Below are 16,562 nucleotides of genomic sequence, written 5' to 3'. Positions count from 1 at the left end.
ATTAGAGATTAAGTGAGTCGAATTACAATTAAATCATATTATGGTGTTTAGACTATTATATTTTTAAATAAAAAAAGTGACTTATGATTAATAGTTATAACTTTTTACCATGATAAGTCCTCGATTCAACCGTAGAATAAGTTAAAATTATTCTGAACGTATGTACCATTTTTCTTCTCTCAGAAACCACAGTCAAACTCAAATATTTCAGGTAAACTAAAACAACTTTACATCATATAATCTGCAGTAACCAATGATTAGAGATAACTGTTACTGTAAAATTTAGTGAGTTTAGAAAGTATGGTTTCTGATGTAACTATGTTTCAACAGTACCACAGATAAATTTGTTTCAACAGTTTTAAAAAATGGTGAGAAGAAAATAGATGATAAAACCGAAACGTGCTGGTTGGAAAATATTCTATTAAAATTTTTGTATTCAAATTATTTATACTTTTTTTCATATTATTATCATTCGTGAAAAACGTGAAAATTGATATTTTTGCCTATATTATTCAATTTTAGTCGTAGCCGTTCGCCATCGGTTTAATACTACAGAGTGGTGATTTTTTTTTTCTTAAAAATAATCCGTAAAACAAGTTTAATGTAGTAATACGACTTTCATAAGTGATATTAAGATAAGGCAACTTAATGAGAATTAGTCAAAAAAAACTTAATTTAGATTCTATCATGAAAACCTTACGTCATATTATTATATAGTTCATTCAAATAAATTCATTCAATAAGAATAGTCGTAAGAGAAACAACGTAACGAAATCCAAATCTACAAAATCAAAGTAAATAATAGAGAAAATAATTTAATTAAAATGTGCTAACAAGGCACCCAATCGCATTGTTATGATTAATGCATCAATTGTTATAATAATTATTTTAAAATTTGTATTTAAATGGTTTTTGTTAGTTCACTGTATTAATTTTTTACATCATCAAAATTAAACAAAAATGTTATCCTACCAATAAATTGAAGAGACATTGGTAGTTATATATACATGAAATTGTAAAAGAATTTGAGGAGGAGCCGCCCTTGCCAAAATATATATTTTGGTGGTTAGGTTTTCAAACTACTTTCATGAATATGATTCCACTAAAATACACATTTAAAAAGATAAATTAAACTTATATTGGCATATATATATATATATATATATATACAAAATTTTAAGTATTTAACTTTGGGACGTTGCAAAAGAAAGAGAGAAAACGTTTTCAGCCAAATTAAAAATTTTGAAAAAAATAAACAAATAAGGTGAGAATAATTTTTTGGGGTTTTTGAAAAAAACCATGCAACTTACTTTGGGGTATCTAAAATCCCTTTTGTGTATATATTTTACCAGAGGTTTTAAAACCTCAACTGAAAAACCCCAAGTAAAATTATATATTCTTGTATTTAAATATGTTTTTGGTCCCTTAACTTTGAGTGAATTTTGGAATTAGTCTATTTCGAAACTTTGGATTAATTTAGTCCTTCATCTCTCGAGATATATGAATTTAGTCCTTTTAATCAAATTTTGTTATGTTTGTTTGATGTTTTGTACGCATTTCAAAATTGTATTTGAGTTGTTTATATTGTTTGACATATTTTTGCTTTAATGTTTAGTCAAATACTATTACGAAATACACTTGAAATGTCAAATAAACTTAATAAAATTTTATTAAAATAACTAAATCCATGTATTTCGAAAGATGAAAATCTAAATTGGTCCAAAATTTTGAAATAGACTAATTACAAAATTCGCTGAAAGTTAAAAGTACAAAACATATTTAATCCTTTAACTTTTAAATATTTTTAAGAATTAAAATATTTTTATCTTCTTTAGAAAATTCCGTTTTCCCCTTAACCCGCACACTTGATTAATAATAGGAGCCACTTGACTAATGACTAATAAATATGAAATCGTAGTGTCAGATTGGATTTATTTTGTGTATCAAATCACCAAGTCAGAGTGCAGACAAATATTAAACTTTGTTCTTCTTCCACTAATTTTGAAGTCAAATATTTGCATTTTTTTTTTGAGATGGCTGAAGAAAAAATTTTGGATTGAGACTGCAAATATTTTAAACTTCCAAATTTCCAATATTTTAATGACAAATCATGACTGTGTTTGGAGGAAGGAGAAAAATAAAGAAACTCTGAGGAAAATTGGTGCTTAAGGTTTAAAAGAAAGACACAAAAAGAGGAAATAGAAAAAAAAAAAGTTGTTTGATACATGGTTTTGCAAGAAAAAAGTTGTTTATCACATTTCCATTTGCACTGAATACAGGCACATGTGTTGAAATACCATTTCACAATGCAATCAGATCCAACAATTATGCAGAATTTATCAAAATTATTTACTTAAAATAAAATAAATCTTACAATATCAAATAGTTATGAATGGAATAATTGTTAATAGATATAAGAAACTAAAACAATAAATTTCATACACAAGAATTGTTGATAAAATAACATAAATATTTTTACAAAGAAAAATATAATATATCATATCATACTATAAAATAATAAATACTCGAGGATATATTAAAATTTTCTCAAAATGTACTACACAAAAAAAAGAAATATATGACTCTATCTCCTAAAAAAAAGAGTATATCTTACATAAAAGAAAAAAAAAATGGTAAAGAAACAAAAATATACTATCATCTTTGATGTTCGATGTTATTGATAAGATATAAAAAATGAAGAGTAAACAAACAAAAATATACTATTAAAAAGTACATCTTTTTAGTAGAATATTTACTTATTCTTTTGTTAGAAGATAGAGTCATTTATTTAAGTACATTTTGAAAAAACAAATTGATATATCCTCATATGCGAGTATTTATTGTTTTATAATATGATTTAATAATTTTATAATCATTATATATATATATATATATATATATATATATATATATATATATATCACGTTAATTGTTTAACCGTAAACGGAACTGTAATTTTAGATTTTATGGTAATTATTAGATCGAGCATTAAATATTAGATAAAGAATTATATTTAATAATTGATTTATAACTTCTTTTTTTTACTTAAAAGTGTAGTCAACACAAAAATCATGGCCACTTGGTTTATGTGGCTTAATTATTTCTAACAAATTTAACATAAAAGTTTCCCAAATTTATAATGTTAAAATATAAATTTAAAATCTTATCACGAATAGTAAAAGTTGACCCAAAGTTGGTTTTTTCCTTTTTATTTGTAAGTTATGAGCCACGGGCTTAAATCATTTTGAATCACGCTTTTCAATTTTTTTTTTACAAAAAGTTAGGCTGGTTATTCCTCTGTTCTCATAATTTCATCCTGCACTCTCGTAAATTTAAAATTTTCATTTTACTTTCTATTTTTATTTTAGGTTCCCGAATATATAATTTAGAGATATTCCAAAATACATAATCAGAGTACAAAATTTATATTCAAAATTATACAATGTGAAATACACATTTAAAATTAATTTTCAGTAAGGTAATACAGAAAATCATTTTCTAATTTTCAAAAAAGAATTTCAAATATAAGACATTGAGTGTGATCGTATGGATATCTAAAATTTATTTTTTAAGCTTGAATTAATTTATAATTTATCGGATAACACGAACGAACGATGGTATGAATATCTAAAATTGATTGAAACCATATTAGATTATTCAAACCATTTGAAATATGAATACAATAATTAATTAATTAATTGATAAACACTAAAAGTGACTTGTTAAAACTAATTTATTTAAAATATGAAAACATTTTAATTATTAAACACTTTTAATATATACATATAAACAACTCATTAATGTAAAAATGGTTATATTAAAAGTATAAGAATATGACTTATTTCATTTCATTAACTTATTTTTCTTTTCTGACACAAAAAGAGTTTATCTAAAGAGACAGAAATTAAATATCTAAAAGCATGACAAGAAGACAGTGTACTAGTGTATCTATTCCTGTGTCATTTCTTATAAATATCTCTTTTTAACTCTTTCTGTGTTAAGTTTACTAGTTTGCTATTAATGGTGCCTTACCTCGTGTCTGTGTCTTCCAACAAAGCAATGGATAGAGAAGATGAAAAGGCATGTATAGAATCTCCATTGATACATATCACAGTGGAAGATAGGCTCAAAGTTGATAGCATACAACTGAACAAGGACAAGGCAATAGAGAGAGCTGAACTCTATGAAGAAGTGAGGAAACAGTTATGGCTAGCAGGGCCTTTAGTATCTGTTTCTATATTAAATTATTCCCTACAAATTATATCTGTAATGTTTGTGGGGCATCTCGGCCAATTGCCACTCTCTGCTGCTTCAATGGCTACTTCCTTTGCCTCTGTCACTGGTTTTAGTTTATTGGTGAGTTCTGCTGTCATTGGTTTTCTGTGTTATAGAATGTGTAGCTCAACAACACTGCATATTGTTTTGTCTGAGACATGTTTGTGTTTTTGTTCCAATAGGTGGGGATGGCCAGTGCTTTGGATACCTTGTGTGGCCAATCATATGGAGCAAAGCAGCACTATATGTTAGGCATACACATGCAGAGGGCTATGCTTGTTCTTATGATTGTTAGCATACACCTTGCATTTATTTGGGCAAACACAGGATCCATTCTAATTGCCTTTGGTCAAGATCCTGAAATATCTGCAGAAGCTGGACAATATGCTAGGCTTATGATTCCAAGCCTTTTTGCCTATGGCCTTCTTCAGTGCCTGAACAGATTTTTGCAGACTCAAAATATTGTATTTCCAATGGTGTTAAGTTCTGGAGTCACTACTTTACTCCATATTGCTATATGTTGGACCATGGTATTCAAATCTGGACTGGGGAACAGAGGAGCTGCCATAGCAAATGCTATATCCTATTGGATAAATGTCTTGATCCTGATACTCTACGTCAAGTTTTCTCCTTCATGTTCAAAAACATGGACTGGATTTTCGAAAGAGGCATTGCATGGCATCCCTTCTTTTCTTAGACTCGCAATTCCTTCTGCTGTTATGGTTTGGTATATTCTCTTCACACATTTTTATCAACAATCTTTCATGTCAAAGTTGCATTGTTTTCCTCAATCCTACGCAGTTATTTGTTCAAAAGACACTGAGTCTCTTTTTCCATTTTTTATTTATAATATCTCGAACAGCTTGGAGATGTGGTCATTTGAAATGATGGTTCTCCTCTCTGGCCTTCTTCCAAATCCAAAATTAGAAGCATCAGTGCTTTCTATATGGTTAGTCCGTATCACAGTATCATATTTAACATACATTTTGATACAGTAGTTTTATATTATATTGAGGAGAAAACTAGAAACGCTGTTTCTAATGCACTCTAACAGTGGCTAATTTCTGGTTAATCAGTCTGAATACTTCGACAACTGTTTGGATGATCCCCTTTGGACTCAGTGGAGCTGTAAGGTGAGTTACCATTGCATTGCAATCTTTTCAAACACAAGATCAATTTTCTAAAGACCAGGTTGTCAGAGTTTCCTGTTCTCTTCGTACTTTACCTTTTAGTACTGTCTTTTTTCTTCTGTATAGGTGTGGTTGTTGTAGTAATACACTGCATGATTCTTTGTAGCACTCGTGTCTCAAATGAGCTAGGAGCTGGTCACCCTCGAGCAGCACGCTTAGCTGTGTACTTTGTCTTTATAATGGCAATTATTGAAGGAACTTTAATAGGAGCAGTGATGATACTACTGCGCAATATTTGGGGCTATGCATATACTAATGAAGTGGAAGTGGTCCAATATGTAGCTATCATGTTGCCAATTCTTGCGTTATCCATTTTCCTGGATGCACTACAGTGTGTTCTTTCAGGTTCTTCTAGTTTTTATATTTCTTTCATTTCTGGTCCTAGCAGAGGCATGTCTGAAATAGCAAATCTTCAAACACAAAATGCAGTAACATTTTTTTCACTCAGTCGAAAGGTTGCTTGCAAATTGCAATCCGAAATTATGTGTTCAATACAAATAAATATCTGCTATGTGTGGAAACAATGTTGCTTATAACTAATTTTCTTGAAGAATAAACATCATTTTTTGACATTAATTCAGGCACAGCTAGAGGATGTGGTTGGCAAAAGAAAGGGGCTTTCATTAATCTTGGGTCATACTATTTAGTTGGGATTCCATCTGCTATCTTCTTTTCTTTTGTCATGCACATTGGTGGGAAGGTGAGCAAGTAAATTTTTTTTCTGAATAAGTCTTCTCATTTTGGTGATTTTCATAAAAATTTTGAGACTCTACATTTTATAGGGGCTTTGGCTGGGGATCATATGTGCACTAGTTGTTCAGGTGTCATGCCTTTTTGTAATCACAACACGCACTGACTGGGAGCAAGAGGTAAACTTTTGCCTTTTTTGTTTTATCTTCAGCTTCTTCCTTTAAATTCTTATTCTGTTGTGTTTTTCTGGAATCGGCTTTCATTTTCAGGCAAAGAAGGCTAAAGAAAGAGTGTACAATTCAATGACAGCAGGGTTAATAGTCTCATAATGGAGAAAGTTTCAAGAGAATCTAATTAACCTTGCATTCAACCAAACACAAGTTTATCACATGAAGATATCTTCCTATATATGTTTGTAGTTTTTAAATAGCAATATAGCATCAAGTTTCTTCACTATGTAACACCTTTGTCTCCTTTGACAATCACCAACTTCTTATTCATGCCTTGGTTACACCGTTAAATTTGGTATAATAAAGTACTCAAGGTCAAGGACTTTGAGCTCACTCCAAATGGTGATTATAAGTGTTTTTGTGAGAATAAACAAAGTGAGAAATCAAAAGACAAATTTAAAAATATTTGAGAAATCAATTAAAAGAGACAATTCAATATTAAAAATATATAAATAAATACTTTTTCTAGGAAACTAAATTTAAATTTTATAATTTATTAAATATTCAAACAAAAAAAATAAGATATTAGAGAACTTGTTGAAACCTTAAAATACTTTTTTGCCATTTGTATACTATACGTAATTGGAAAGTATGGAGTCTTCTACGTGAATTCCTTATCACGTAGATTTACAAACAGATATACATGAAACTGAAACAAGACCGAATATATGTGTCTGAAGAAGATTGAAAACAGACAGAAGGAGAAAACATGAGAATAAGGAGAAGGGAAGAGGTGGAAGAACTGAAGAGGCAGCTACGGTTAGCAGTGCCTCTTTTCTCAGTTGGAATTTTACAATACATTCTGCAAACAATCTCTGTAATGTTTGTTGGCCATCTTGGTACCCTCCCTCTTGATGGTGCAACCATGGCCACTTCTTTTGCATCAGTCACAGGCTTCAACTTATTGGTAACTAGCTTCCACACCACACTTTTTTTCCAAACTTTATTTGCATCATCGAACACAACAAGTGCGCACACCAATGGTTAAATTGGTCTGAGTACTATTTTTATTCACTTGTTAAAGTTTCAATCTTTGTATGTTTCAACTGAAGCAAATTTTTTCAATCAGATGGGGTTGGCCACTGCACTGGACACGTTTTGTGGTCAGTCAAATGGGGCAGGACAGTACCATATGCTTGGCATATATATGCAGAGATCCATGCTTGTGGTTTTAAGTATGAGTGTGTTCATTGCCATGATCTGGGCCAACACAGAGCCAATTCTAAAGGCCATGCATCAGGACAAGGTCATATCCGAGGAAGCTGGCTCATATGCCCGTTACATGATCCCAAGTTTATTTGCTTATGGTCTTCTTCAGTGCATGCTCAAGTTCTTGCAAACCCAAAACATTGTGCTACCAATGGTGGTAACTTCTGGAATTGCAGCAGTGCTGCATGTCCCTTTCTGTTGGCTTTTGGTTTTCAAGTCAGGGCTTGGAAGCAGAGGAGCAGCCTTGGCCAATTCCATATCTTACTGGGTAAATGCAATCTTGATTTTCCTTTATGTGAGGTTCTCTTCTTCATGCAAACAATCTTGGACAGGCTTTTCAAAGATGGCCTTCCACAACCTACCTGAATTCCTTAAACTCGCTGTTCCTTCTGCTCTTATGCTCTGGTAAATCTTCTTTAGCACTCCACATCAAGGTTTTAAATTGTGACCGTGGTGTCAGTTTGTGATCATGATTGTTTTTTAAAAACTTTCTGTCCAAATTGTGATCATGATTGTTTTTTAAAACATTGCTCCCAAGCAATGACGTGCTCTGACCTATATTTTGTGGAGTTCTGATGCAGCAATTTTGTGTTTGCTATGAAAAATGAACAGCTTGAAAGTGTGGACATTTGAACTGATGGTCCTCATGTCTGGTCTTCTTCCTAACCCAATATTAGAAACTTCGGTGCTTGCAATATGGTTTGTTCTGAACTATATAAACTCACAAAACCAAGAATGTTTTTTTACTTTTTATTATACAATAATATGTGTTTGCTATCTTTCCAGCCTTAATACTTTTGGTCTGGCTTGGATGATCCCTTTTGGATTCAGTGCTGCTGTAAGGTAATTTTTGTGCAATTGTTCACTTATTCAAAAAATTTCACTTTTAATATGAAATTCATAGTCACAGAACTTGAAAGTGAATTTGATGTTTTATTTCTTAGTATTAGAGTCTCCAATGAACTGGGGGGTGGAAATCCAAAAGCTGCAAGTGTAGCAGTTAGGGTGGTGCTGTCAATGGCCTTCATTGAAGGGATGGTTTTAGTTTCAGCAATGATTCTTCTGCGGAATGTGTGGGGGCATGTTTACAGCAATGACAAAGAGGTAATCAGATACGTGTCCTTCATGATGCCAACTTTGGCAATTTCTAGCTTTCTAGATGGCATCCAAAGTGCACTTTCAGGTACTTATCTCACTTCCTTCATCACTAGTTTCCTCCTATCTGCTACAGAAGTCCAAATCCTTTCCATTCTAAGAAAATAAACTATTCTGGAAGGTTGTTGTCAGAAAGTTTCAGTTTTGAAGTTTTCATGACAGATCCTGAAGGAATATTTTGAAGTATATTTTAAATTGTTCCGTGATGTTATTTTCTGTCATGAAATATTTATTATGAAATATTTTGGGATTAAAAATATGGAATGATTGAGTATCAATTCTAAATTAATTCTTAATCATTATTTCACAACATATTTTTTCATAATACTTCATGTAATCTTTTTTTTTAATGCATTCTAAAGTACTTTCTTCTGAAAACAAGTGTAAGAATTTTAAAATTACTTTCGTCACTACACTTTAATAAGGAAGAGCCTGGAAGAAATTAGGCTTTGAGAAGTAACATTGTTCTTTGTCAGGCCAACCGATCATATGGTAGAGAAGACAAACCGACTCATTTTTTTTTTAAATCAGTTCCACTTAAAACTCATCAAACTCATCGATCTTTTTCATGGATAAGTTCTGACAACCAAATTTGAGTCACGCATATCTAACCTAATATGAAAAATGTAAGAAAAATGGTTAAACACTTCTTTCCACCAATCTAAAATCTTGCAGGAAATTGATGGATTTGAGATAATTTCTTCCCTTGGAATTATTTATTCACAAACTAATAGTTTCAATTTGTGAGTCCACAACAATCAGGCATTCTTGCAGGATGTGGGTGGCAAAAGATTGGTGCCTGTGTGAATCTTGCATCGTTTTATGTTGTGGGGGTTCCTTCTGCTGTAGTATTAGCATTTGTTGTACACATGAAAGCCAAGGTTAAAACTTTGTCATAGTAAACATGCAGAATCTGCCATTTTTTTGCCTTGTGGATGTTAACGGTTCTTATATCACACAGGGGCTTTGGTTGGGGATAATTTTAGCATTTGTTGTGCAAGTGTTGTTTTACATAGTCATTGCTTTTCGAACTGATATGGAGGAACAAGTGAGCAACTTCAAACTTCTCAACGTTTATGTGCTGATTTTTGTTCTTCTCTGCTTTCAATTTCTTTGTTCTTTTGTTACATTTACGCAACTCTTGATGAATTCTTAGGCAAGGAAAGCTCAAAGCAGAGTTGAACGTTCAGCCATCTCGCCAACTACCAGAGAGTGTGTGATACCACATTAGAAACCGGAACTTGTCCCTAATCAGTTATTGTTATTGGTTGGTTTTATCATTCTGGTCCGAATAACCACTCAAAATGACTATTTAATTCTGAATGAGTTTCATCATTATTTCAACAAAGAGAATTGTTAACATATTCTATTCAAACACACTATTATCAATTTTTTTTTTCTTTTTGAAAATCTTGAAATTGTGAATGTAACTAATGAAGTAAAGAATAAATCCCACATGTTTTTCAGTAAACTTCAACTAATAAACCCGTGATAATGCGAAGTAACCTCCTACATGTTGAGAATAGTTCAAGTGTGAGTCAAAGTTCCACATTGGATAGAATAGACAAAGTTAAACACTATATAAAAATAAAGACTCATAACACTATTGCCTTAAGGTTTTGGGGTAAAAGTGGTGTCAAATGTCTTATATGTGTAAGACTAATGTCATCATATAACCATATGGAACCACAATCTCTCCATAACTAATGACTATAACCATATATGAAAAATATATAAATATATATATAATCCAACAGTGGTATCAGAGTCGATGGTTCGAAGTGACTAATCGCATAACCATAACCATAACAAAAAAAGGTCACTTAAGTGACCGACCGCATAACCACAACAAAAAAGGGGCCACTCATACACCTGAAGGGAAATATATCATATGAAAAAAAAAACAAGACACTCACCCTTGAGGGGAGATTGTTGGGAATAATCTAAGTGTGAGTCAAAGTCCCACATTGAATAGAATAGACAAAATTAAACACTATATAAAAATAAAGACCCATAACACCATTGCCTTAAATGCCAAATATATAAAGAACCACAATCTCTCAATGATTATGAAACATAGCCCATATATGAAAGAATATATAACCCAACACTACATAACATCCACCAATTTCATTCTTGCTCGTCCCATCCTCATCAAAAACTTCTAGCTAAATTTAAAATTGGAATTCCACTGTCTAAAGCATACAGTCTGAATCCACACTCCTCCACATGAATATAAAATTTTTTATGTTCGATAACAAATTTATGTTTAAATAATGTTCCCCCAAAAATTATTGTTTTTCAAGCGTCACGTACAGCAAAAGTTCGAGAATATTCCCTCAGACTCAATGTTTTCCATGAACTCAAGTATACAAGTTCTCTGAAAATGTAAAGAGCAAAAATGTACAAGCGGAACCAGCACGAATGTGTGATATTATATGTTTTTTTTTCTATAGCAGTTACTTTTGTGTATCTGAACTACAACTAATCTTCGGTGACTTCTTCAGTTACACATTTGTTGTAGCAGCACACAGAGAAACAGATAAAGAATGACATACTAACAAGCCTCCGAGAATTCACCACTTTTCTTCAAATGTATTTTATCCTCCATAAGCTTGTGTGACTTAGCTGGCCACAGAATATTCATTCTGGCTGTTGAAATTCTAGATCTAATTTTCTTTTTAAATGTGTTCTATCAGCACTGCAGAACAAAACAAAAGAACTAAAGTTAAATAACACCATTTACATGTAGAAAAGAAAAGATAAGGAATAACTGACACATTCTTCCACTACCTAGGAATTACAACATATTGTGTTAGCATTGAACATATAGTGTTGTACATATTACAACTGTATCATTGTTAATCGGCAACTTTGCCAGAAAAATATTCTAAGATACTTTTAATATGGTTCTACATAAGCCTCGCCTTTTTGTCTTCCAATACCAGTGAACTTAGCAGGATAATTTTATGTTTGACTCTGTTAAAATTACAAACTATTAGGCCATTTTGAATTGATTAGACGATCAATACTATTATACCTGTTAATTGTTGGTCTATTTGGAGGTTTTAATCCAAAGATAGAAAAATCTACAGACATTGGAGCTGATTCATTCTTGCCTGAATTATCATCAGTTGTCTGTCTGAAATCACCAAAACCGCCATCAACCTTATCTGCTTGCTGGGAATTACCTTCAAACCCATCACGTTCTGGCATCACTCTCCTAGACTTCCTTGGAGGTGATAATACAGTAGGAGCCTCCTGTAAATTGAAATCAGAAGCCTTAGGTTCCTTCTTAGGAGCAGGTCTAGGGAGCTTGTCTGGATCTGAAGGCAGAGGAGCAGAAGAAAAGTACCTAAAGTGGAAGAAGAGAGATTAATTATGGAGAAAAGAAAGTTATTGGTATCTTAATGGGATGCTGAAGGCATGTACCTATGCTCTAGTGCCTGCTGCACTGAAATTCTAGCTTTTGGATCATATGTAAACATCTTTGATAACAAATCTAAAGCATCATCAGTTGCCATTGGAAATAAAGAACGCAGAGGGGGTGCAGGAACATATTGGTATTCGACGTAATCAGGCAGGTATACCATATCAGGCCACTGAGAAGCTGTTGGAGTGCCAAATGCCGAAAAAATCTTTCCTAATTGATCGATGTCACTTGTACCCTACCAAATGATAGTAACAAACTAGTGAAAAAGCAATAAGAAACATGATTAACTATTCAAATACAAAATGAAAATGAAGAAATTCAATCAATGCAAATGAACTATCTTGGAAATTGTATTAAAACAATCTAGTCACAAAATACAGAGAAGGAATAAATGGAAACTCAAATAAAAATTATGAATACAAAAATCTTAGCCTACAGCTTCAGACCTTATTCAAGCTCAGTTAAAACATTTTGAATGATTTAGGATTTTCAGACAGATAAAACATAATCTCAACTGTTTGATAAAGTTAAATGAACAGCATGTTCAAATAAATGGACTACACTTTATGTCAAAGCCCATCTACTTCAGAACATCAATCATGTAAAATTCTTTTACCTGCAAAAAGGGTCGACGGAGAAGAAGTTCAGCAAATACACAAGCTAAAGCCCAGACATCAACCCCAGAACCATATTGCTTGGCACCAAATAATAGCTCAGGAGCTCTATACCACCGAGCGAAAACCTATTCATGCATATATAATAAGCACAAGTGTTATCTGTCAAATAACTAGAAACCCAATTCACCAATAAAAAGTGAAAATACACAACATAAGATGAAACATGTTCAATAACATGCAGGTAGCACTTTTACGGCATGAATGTCACCACAATATTCAGTTACCACAGAGAACCACAATCCTAGAAAAGATTCAGCAGAATTTAGTATATTTCTACTTCAATGCTCCAATTTTTGGGTCTTCAATTATCTTCCCCCGGTTCCTAAATTTAAAAGCAATGTAAGAAAGGGCATCCCAATGCATGAGTTCCTACCATTAGGTGGGTAGATATATCATATATGCATATTGTTATAAGTGGGCTTTAAGCCTAACTCAACCCCACAAAACCGGCTTGTAAGGTGAGGATTGCACCCACTTATATATTGTGAATTAGTCTTATCTCTAGTCAATGTGGGACTTCCAACACACCCCCTCACGCCGAGGTATATTCATCTCGTGCGTGGGACAAGAAATTAGTGGGTGGTCCGTTAGCAGTCCAATATCGGGTGGAACAGAATGTCCAAGAAATTTTGCTAGGATAGACTTTAACTTGGCTTTGAGCCCATGTTATAAGTGGGCTTTAAGCCTAACTCAACCACCACAAAACCGGCTTGTAAGGTGAGGATTGCACCCACTTATATATTGTGAATTAACCTTATCTCTAGTCAATGTGGGACTTCCAACACATATGAATCTTTAGTCCTGTGTGCAAAGAGACTATCTCCACGACTAGAACCTGTGACTACCAAATCACGAGGCTTGACTATAAGGTATATTACTTTCTAATTCTGCAAACTCTAATCAATATTATAGGAAATTTCACTATTTAATGCAAAATAATTGGTAGCAAGTAGGATCATCAACGAAATGATTTGACTTTCAAGTTCACAGATTGTAGCAAAACCTGAGTTTTGTTCAAAAGAAATGAGCTCCTAGATAAAGAACCTGAATTCAAATTACTGACTGCTGCTAACACAGTGAAACTCAAACTCAATGGGACCCACATGTCATATAAAGAAGCAGACCTGATGAGTGAACCTTCTATCTGGGCTTCCAAACATCCGTGCTAAGCCAAAATCTGCAAGTTTCAGCAGTCCATTAGATCCTATCAATAAATTATTTGGCTTCATATCCCTGAAAATGTGAAAGCAAACTTTTGAGCTCAGCACTTGCGTCAAGTAACAACTTTGAACGAGCAAACAAGCATAAAAAAAAAATTACTGTACCTATGCAAAACCCATTTCTTGTGGCAATAAGCAAGACCTTTTAGCGTCATTTGAAGATAGGATTTTGTATCAGCCGGTGAAAGAAAAATATTTCGGTCTCGTATGACAGCTTCAAGGTCCGTCTCCATGAATTCAAACACAAGATGCAAATTCCCTTTATGTGGGAATGCATCTATCAATTCAACAATATTAGGATCCTTAAGCTCTTTAAGAAGCTTTATTTCTCTAAGAGCTGTAAAATTTACCCCTTCTTTCTGCTTGCCAAGCCGAATTTTCTTAATTGCAACCGTCTGTCCTGTCTGTCAACACAATGAATTCATCTCTATAAGAATACCACATCATAATATTACCATCATTTTCATTATTGAACAAATGCCTTGTCCATACCTATCTCCTGGATACATTTTTGCAAGTTACACAAAAAAAAAAGTCATAACTTTACCAAACCTATACTGAAGCTAATTAAGAAGTTTTCAGCTCTCAGGCTTTCCTCCCCTGTATTCATATGATCACTAAATAAAAGTCAAGAAGTACGACTTCCTCATACCCAATGACACAAGCATATGCTTCTTCCTAAATAATTGCGTGAAGCAGACATGATAAAGTAACAAACCCCAAAAGTAAATTGTTAAAATAAACACCTTGAATTAAAGTCAGGAACCCAAAGCAAATAAATGCATCTTCCCTTCCTACATCTCTAAGGCCATACACGAATATCTATTTTACTCCGATTCAGCAATTTTCTTTGCAGCAAGTGAAAGTAAAGACCCAATTCTCACAACCCATAAAAGCGAATACGGGAAAAATTGACTCTTCAGTCTCGAATTCGCATAATTGAAGAAGAAAGTTTTGGGAGATTACGTGGGTATCAATGGCTTTGTACACAACTCCATAGGTACCTTCACCAAGAACTTCACGCTTCAGATATCTATCAGCCACTTTTTTGGACGGATCCGGGGCTGCCATTGTTTGTTCCATACTTTCGAGTTGAAGTTCTTACAAACGGAATTAAAAATTGAGAATTTACAAGTGGGTCATTTGGATCAAATTAGGGTTTTATCAGAAAATGGGTAAAGTCTATGATTTAATTTAACGAAGAAGGCTGTTGAAACATGAAGATTGAAGAAGTGAAAACAGCTGCAGTGGCTGAAACCTGAAAGTAAAAGCGAATACAGGGAGCGTGAGAGAGCGTCATAAAGAATTAATAAAGAAATCGAAGGAGGTTTAGTATTGATTAAATCATGATTATATTTATATTTTTAATTAATTTGAGAATGTGGCGACTTTAATTAATTTGACAATTCTATTCTCCAAAATTATATTGTTTTGTTGGTTACCATTTGATTGAGAAAACTCTGGACAAAGGGTGGTCCATGTCCATACGTGTAATGGGCAAGAAAAATTTCATAAATACAAAATGAAATTTTTTGTACATGAAAGTTAATTTCGATCGTTCTGTCTATTTCATCACTTTAATAGTTCTTCTCTTAATACTTAAAAATAAGCAAAATTAATTTTTAAAGCTAAAATATAATACATATTTTTGTCTTATAGATATGTGTGTTTAAATAAGATGGTAAATATACCCAGTGTGAATTACTTGGCGATAAAATAATGATAATTTATCGGTTTGGAAAAAATAAAAGGAAATATCTACCACTGTTTTCGCTTAGTTTCGTTTCTGTTAGCAACTTCTGAGAATCAAATTCATTATGCATACCTTTTTTTATTATTATTAATCTATTTAAAAGAAAAAATGCTCTTGAGCTAGTGACTTTTTTTTCATAGAATAATGACAAATGAATCATTAAATAGACGGACCTAGAACCAATAGTTCAAGAAACTTTAAGAAAATCTGCATTAGTCATTATGGCTACTTATGAAGACAATAGAATGAAAGAATTTTAATTTTCTGAGTTCAGGTGAGTATTTGCTGTTTAATGAGAAGATTGAACGGTGTTTATATTCATAAAGACTCTTGAAGATTATTTAATGCAGTTTTGCTTCATCTCATCATAGATTCAATGTAAAGTTTGCGATTCTCTTTGCCTCTGTGTTGTGTTATGTGCCTAAAGACCAGAAGCTTGACATCAGAATCTCGGACACAAACTATCTAATATCTATTGTATTCATAGACTAGTCCAGTGATTCGACAAATTTGAGGTTCATTTCGAAAATTTTTTCTCACATAAACACCTAATTCTATAGAATCTATACCACTTTTTTCTTGCACTCTTCATTTTGTTTTCAGATAATTCATTCAGAAATAGAAATATAGCAGCATCTATCTATATGACAGTTGAAAGAGACAGGTGAAAAATTGATTCTGGTTAGGCTTCAACACGTAAGTGCTATAAGCATAAACTATGAGAAGATAG

General features: G+C 32.6%; 3 protein-coding genes across 6 annotated transcripts; 2 read left to right on the top strand and 1 right to left on the bottom strand.

The window, feature by feature from the left end:
* The first annotated feature begins 3,997 nt into the window (after positions 1-3,997).
* LOC114176775 (protein DETOXIFICATION 16-like) lies at positions 3,998-6,741 on the top strand. The gene is made up of 8 exons (XM_028061933.1): positions 3,998-4,356; positions 4,458-5,002; positions 5,138-5,224; positions 5,352-5,408; positions 5,572-5,810; positions 6,047-6,165; positions 6,248-6,334; positions 6,425-6,741. The coding sequence occupies exons 1-8, from the start codon at positions 4,021-4,023 to the stop codon at positions 6,482-6,484; spliced, it is 1,530 nt and encodes a 509-aa protein (XP_027917734.1). The 5' UTR covers positions 3,998-4,020; the 3' UTR covers positions 6,485-6,741.
* Positions 6,742-6,881: 140 nt separating this feature from the next.
* Positions 6,882-10,113, top strand: LOC114176776 (protein DETOXIFICATION 16-like). 3 transcript variants are annotated; one of them, XM_028061934.1, is made up of 8 exons: positions 6,884-7,292; positions 7,455-7,999; positions 8,207-8,293; positions 8,381-8,437; positions 8,539-8,777; positions 9,512-9,630; positions 9,711-9,797; positions 9,906-10,113. In XM_028061934.1, exons 1-8 carry the CDS (start codon positions 7,095-7,097, stop codon positions 9,978-9,980), a joined length of 1,407 nt encoding a protein of 468 aa, XP_027917735.1. In that variant the 5' UTR covers positions 6,884-7,094; the 3' UTR covers positions 9,981-10,113. The 3 variants fall into 3 exon arrangements, with proteins under 3 accessions (XP_027917736.1, XP_027917737.1, XP_027917735.1); XM_028061935.1 differs by lacking the exon at positions 9,512-9,630 and having other exon boundaries at positions 6,882-7,292; XM_028061936.1 differs by lacking the exons at positions 9,512-9,630; positions 9,711-9,797 and having other exon boundaries at positions 6,882-7,292.
* Positions 10,114-10,918: 805 nt separating this feature from the next.
* Positions 10,919-15,419, bottom strand: LOC114179132 (cyclin-dependent kinase D-3-like). 2 transcript variants are annotated; one of them, XM_028065356.1, is made up of 7 exons: positions 15,046-15,419; positions 14,185-14,483; positions 13,984-14,092; positions 12,799-12,924; positions 12,182-12,417; positions 11,790-12,104; positions 10,919-11,450 (listed from the first exon to the last, which is right to left on the bottom strand). In XM_028065356.1, the coding sequence occupies exons 1-7, from the start codon at positions 15,160-15,162 to the stop codon at positions 11,393-11,395; spliced, it is 1,260 nt and encodes a 419-aa protein (XP_027921157.1). In that variant the 5' UTR covers positions 15,163-15,419; the 3' UTR covers positions 10,919-11,392. The 2 variants fall into 2 exon arrangements, with proteins under 2 accessions (XP_027921157.1, XP_027921158.1); XM_028065357.1 differs by having other exon boundaries at positions 11,869-12,104; positions 15,046-15,418.
* Positions 15,420-16,562: the final 1,143 nt, after the last annotated feature.

Source organism: Vigna unguiculata, chromosome 3 (genome assembly GCF_004118075.2).
Source record: "Vigna unguiculata cultivar IT97K-499-35 chromosome 3, ASM411807v1, whole genome shotgun sequence".
Taxonomy (NCBI): Eukaryota; Viridiplantae; Streptophyta; class Magnoliopsida; order Fabales; family Fabaceae; genus Vigna; species Vigna unguiculata.
The sequence above is the reverse complement of the archived record's forward strand: the minus strand, read 5'-3'. Positions and strand labels throughout refer to the sequence as shown.

Excerpts from the sequence above, each read along its gene's own strand:
- LOC114176775 (XM_028061933.1), top strand. The coding sequence starts at position 4,021 with ATGGTGCCTTACCTCGTGTCTGTGTCTTCCAACAAAGCAATGGATAGA. Across the intron at positions 5,003-5,137 it reads CCTTCTGCTGTTATGGTTTG|CTTGGAGATGTGGTCATTTG; the intron begins GTATATTCTCTT and ends TATCTCGAACAG. Across the intron at positions 5,811-6,046 it reads ACTACAGTGTGTTCTTTCAG|GCACAGCTAGAGGATGTGGT; the intron begins GTTCTTCTAGTT and ends ACATTAATTCAG.
- LOC114176776 (XM_028061934.1), top strand. The coding sequence starts at position 7,095 with ATGAGAATAAGGAGAAGGGAAGAGGTGGAAGAACTGAAGAGGCAGCTA. Across the intron at positions 8,000-8,206 it reads CCTTCTGCTCTTATGCTCTG|CTTGAAAGTGTGGACATTTG; the intron begins GTAAATCTTCTT and ends AAAAATGAACAG. Across the intron at positions 9,631-9,710 it reads TTGTACACATGAAAGCCAAG|GGGCTTTGGTTGGGGATAAT; the intron begins GTTAAAACTTTG and ends TATATCACACAG.
- LOC114179132 (XM_028065356.1), bottom strand. The coding sequence starts at position 15,162 with ATGGAACAAACAATGGCAGCCCCGGATCCGTCCAAAAAAGTGGCTGAT. Across the intron at positions 14,093-14,184 it reads AAGAAATGGGTTTTGCATAG|GGATATGAAGCCAAATAATT; the intron begins GTACAGTAATTT and ends TCACATTTTCAG. Across the intron at positions 12,925-13,983 it reads ATAGAAGGTTCACTCATCAG|GTTTTCGCTCGGTGGTATAG; the intron begins GTCTGCTTCTTT and ends ATGCATGAATAG.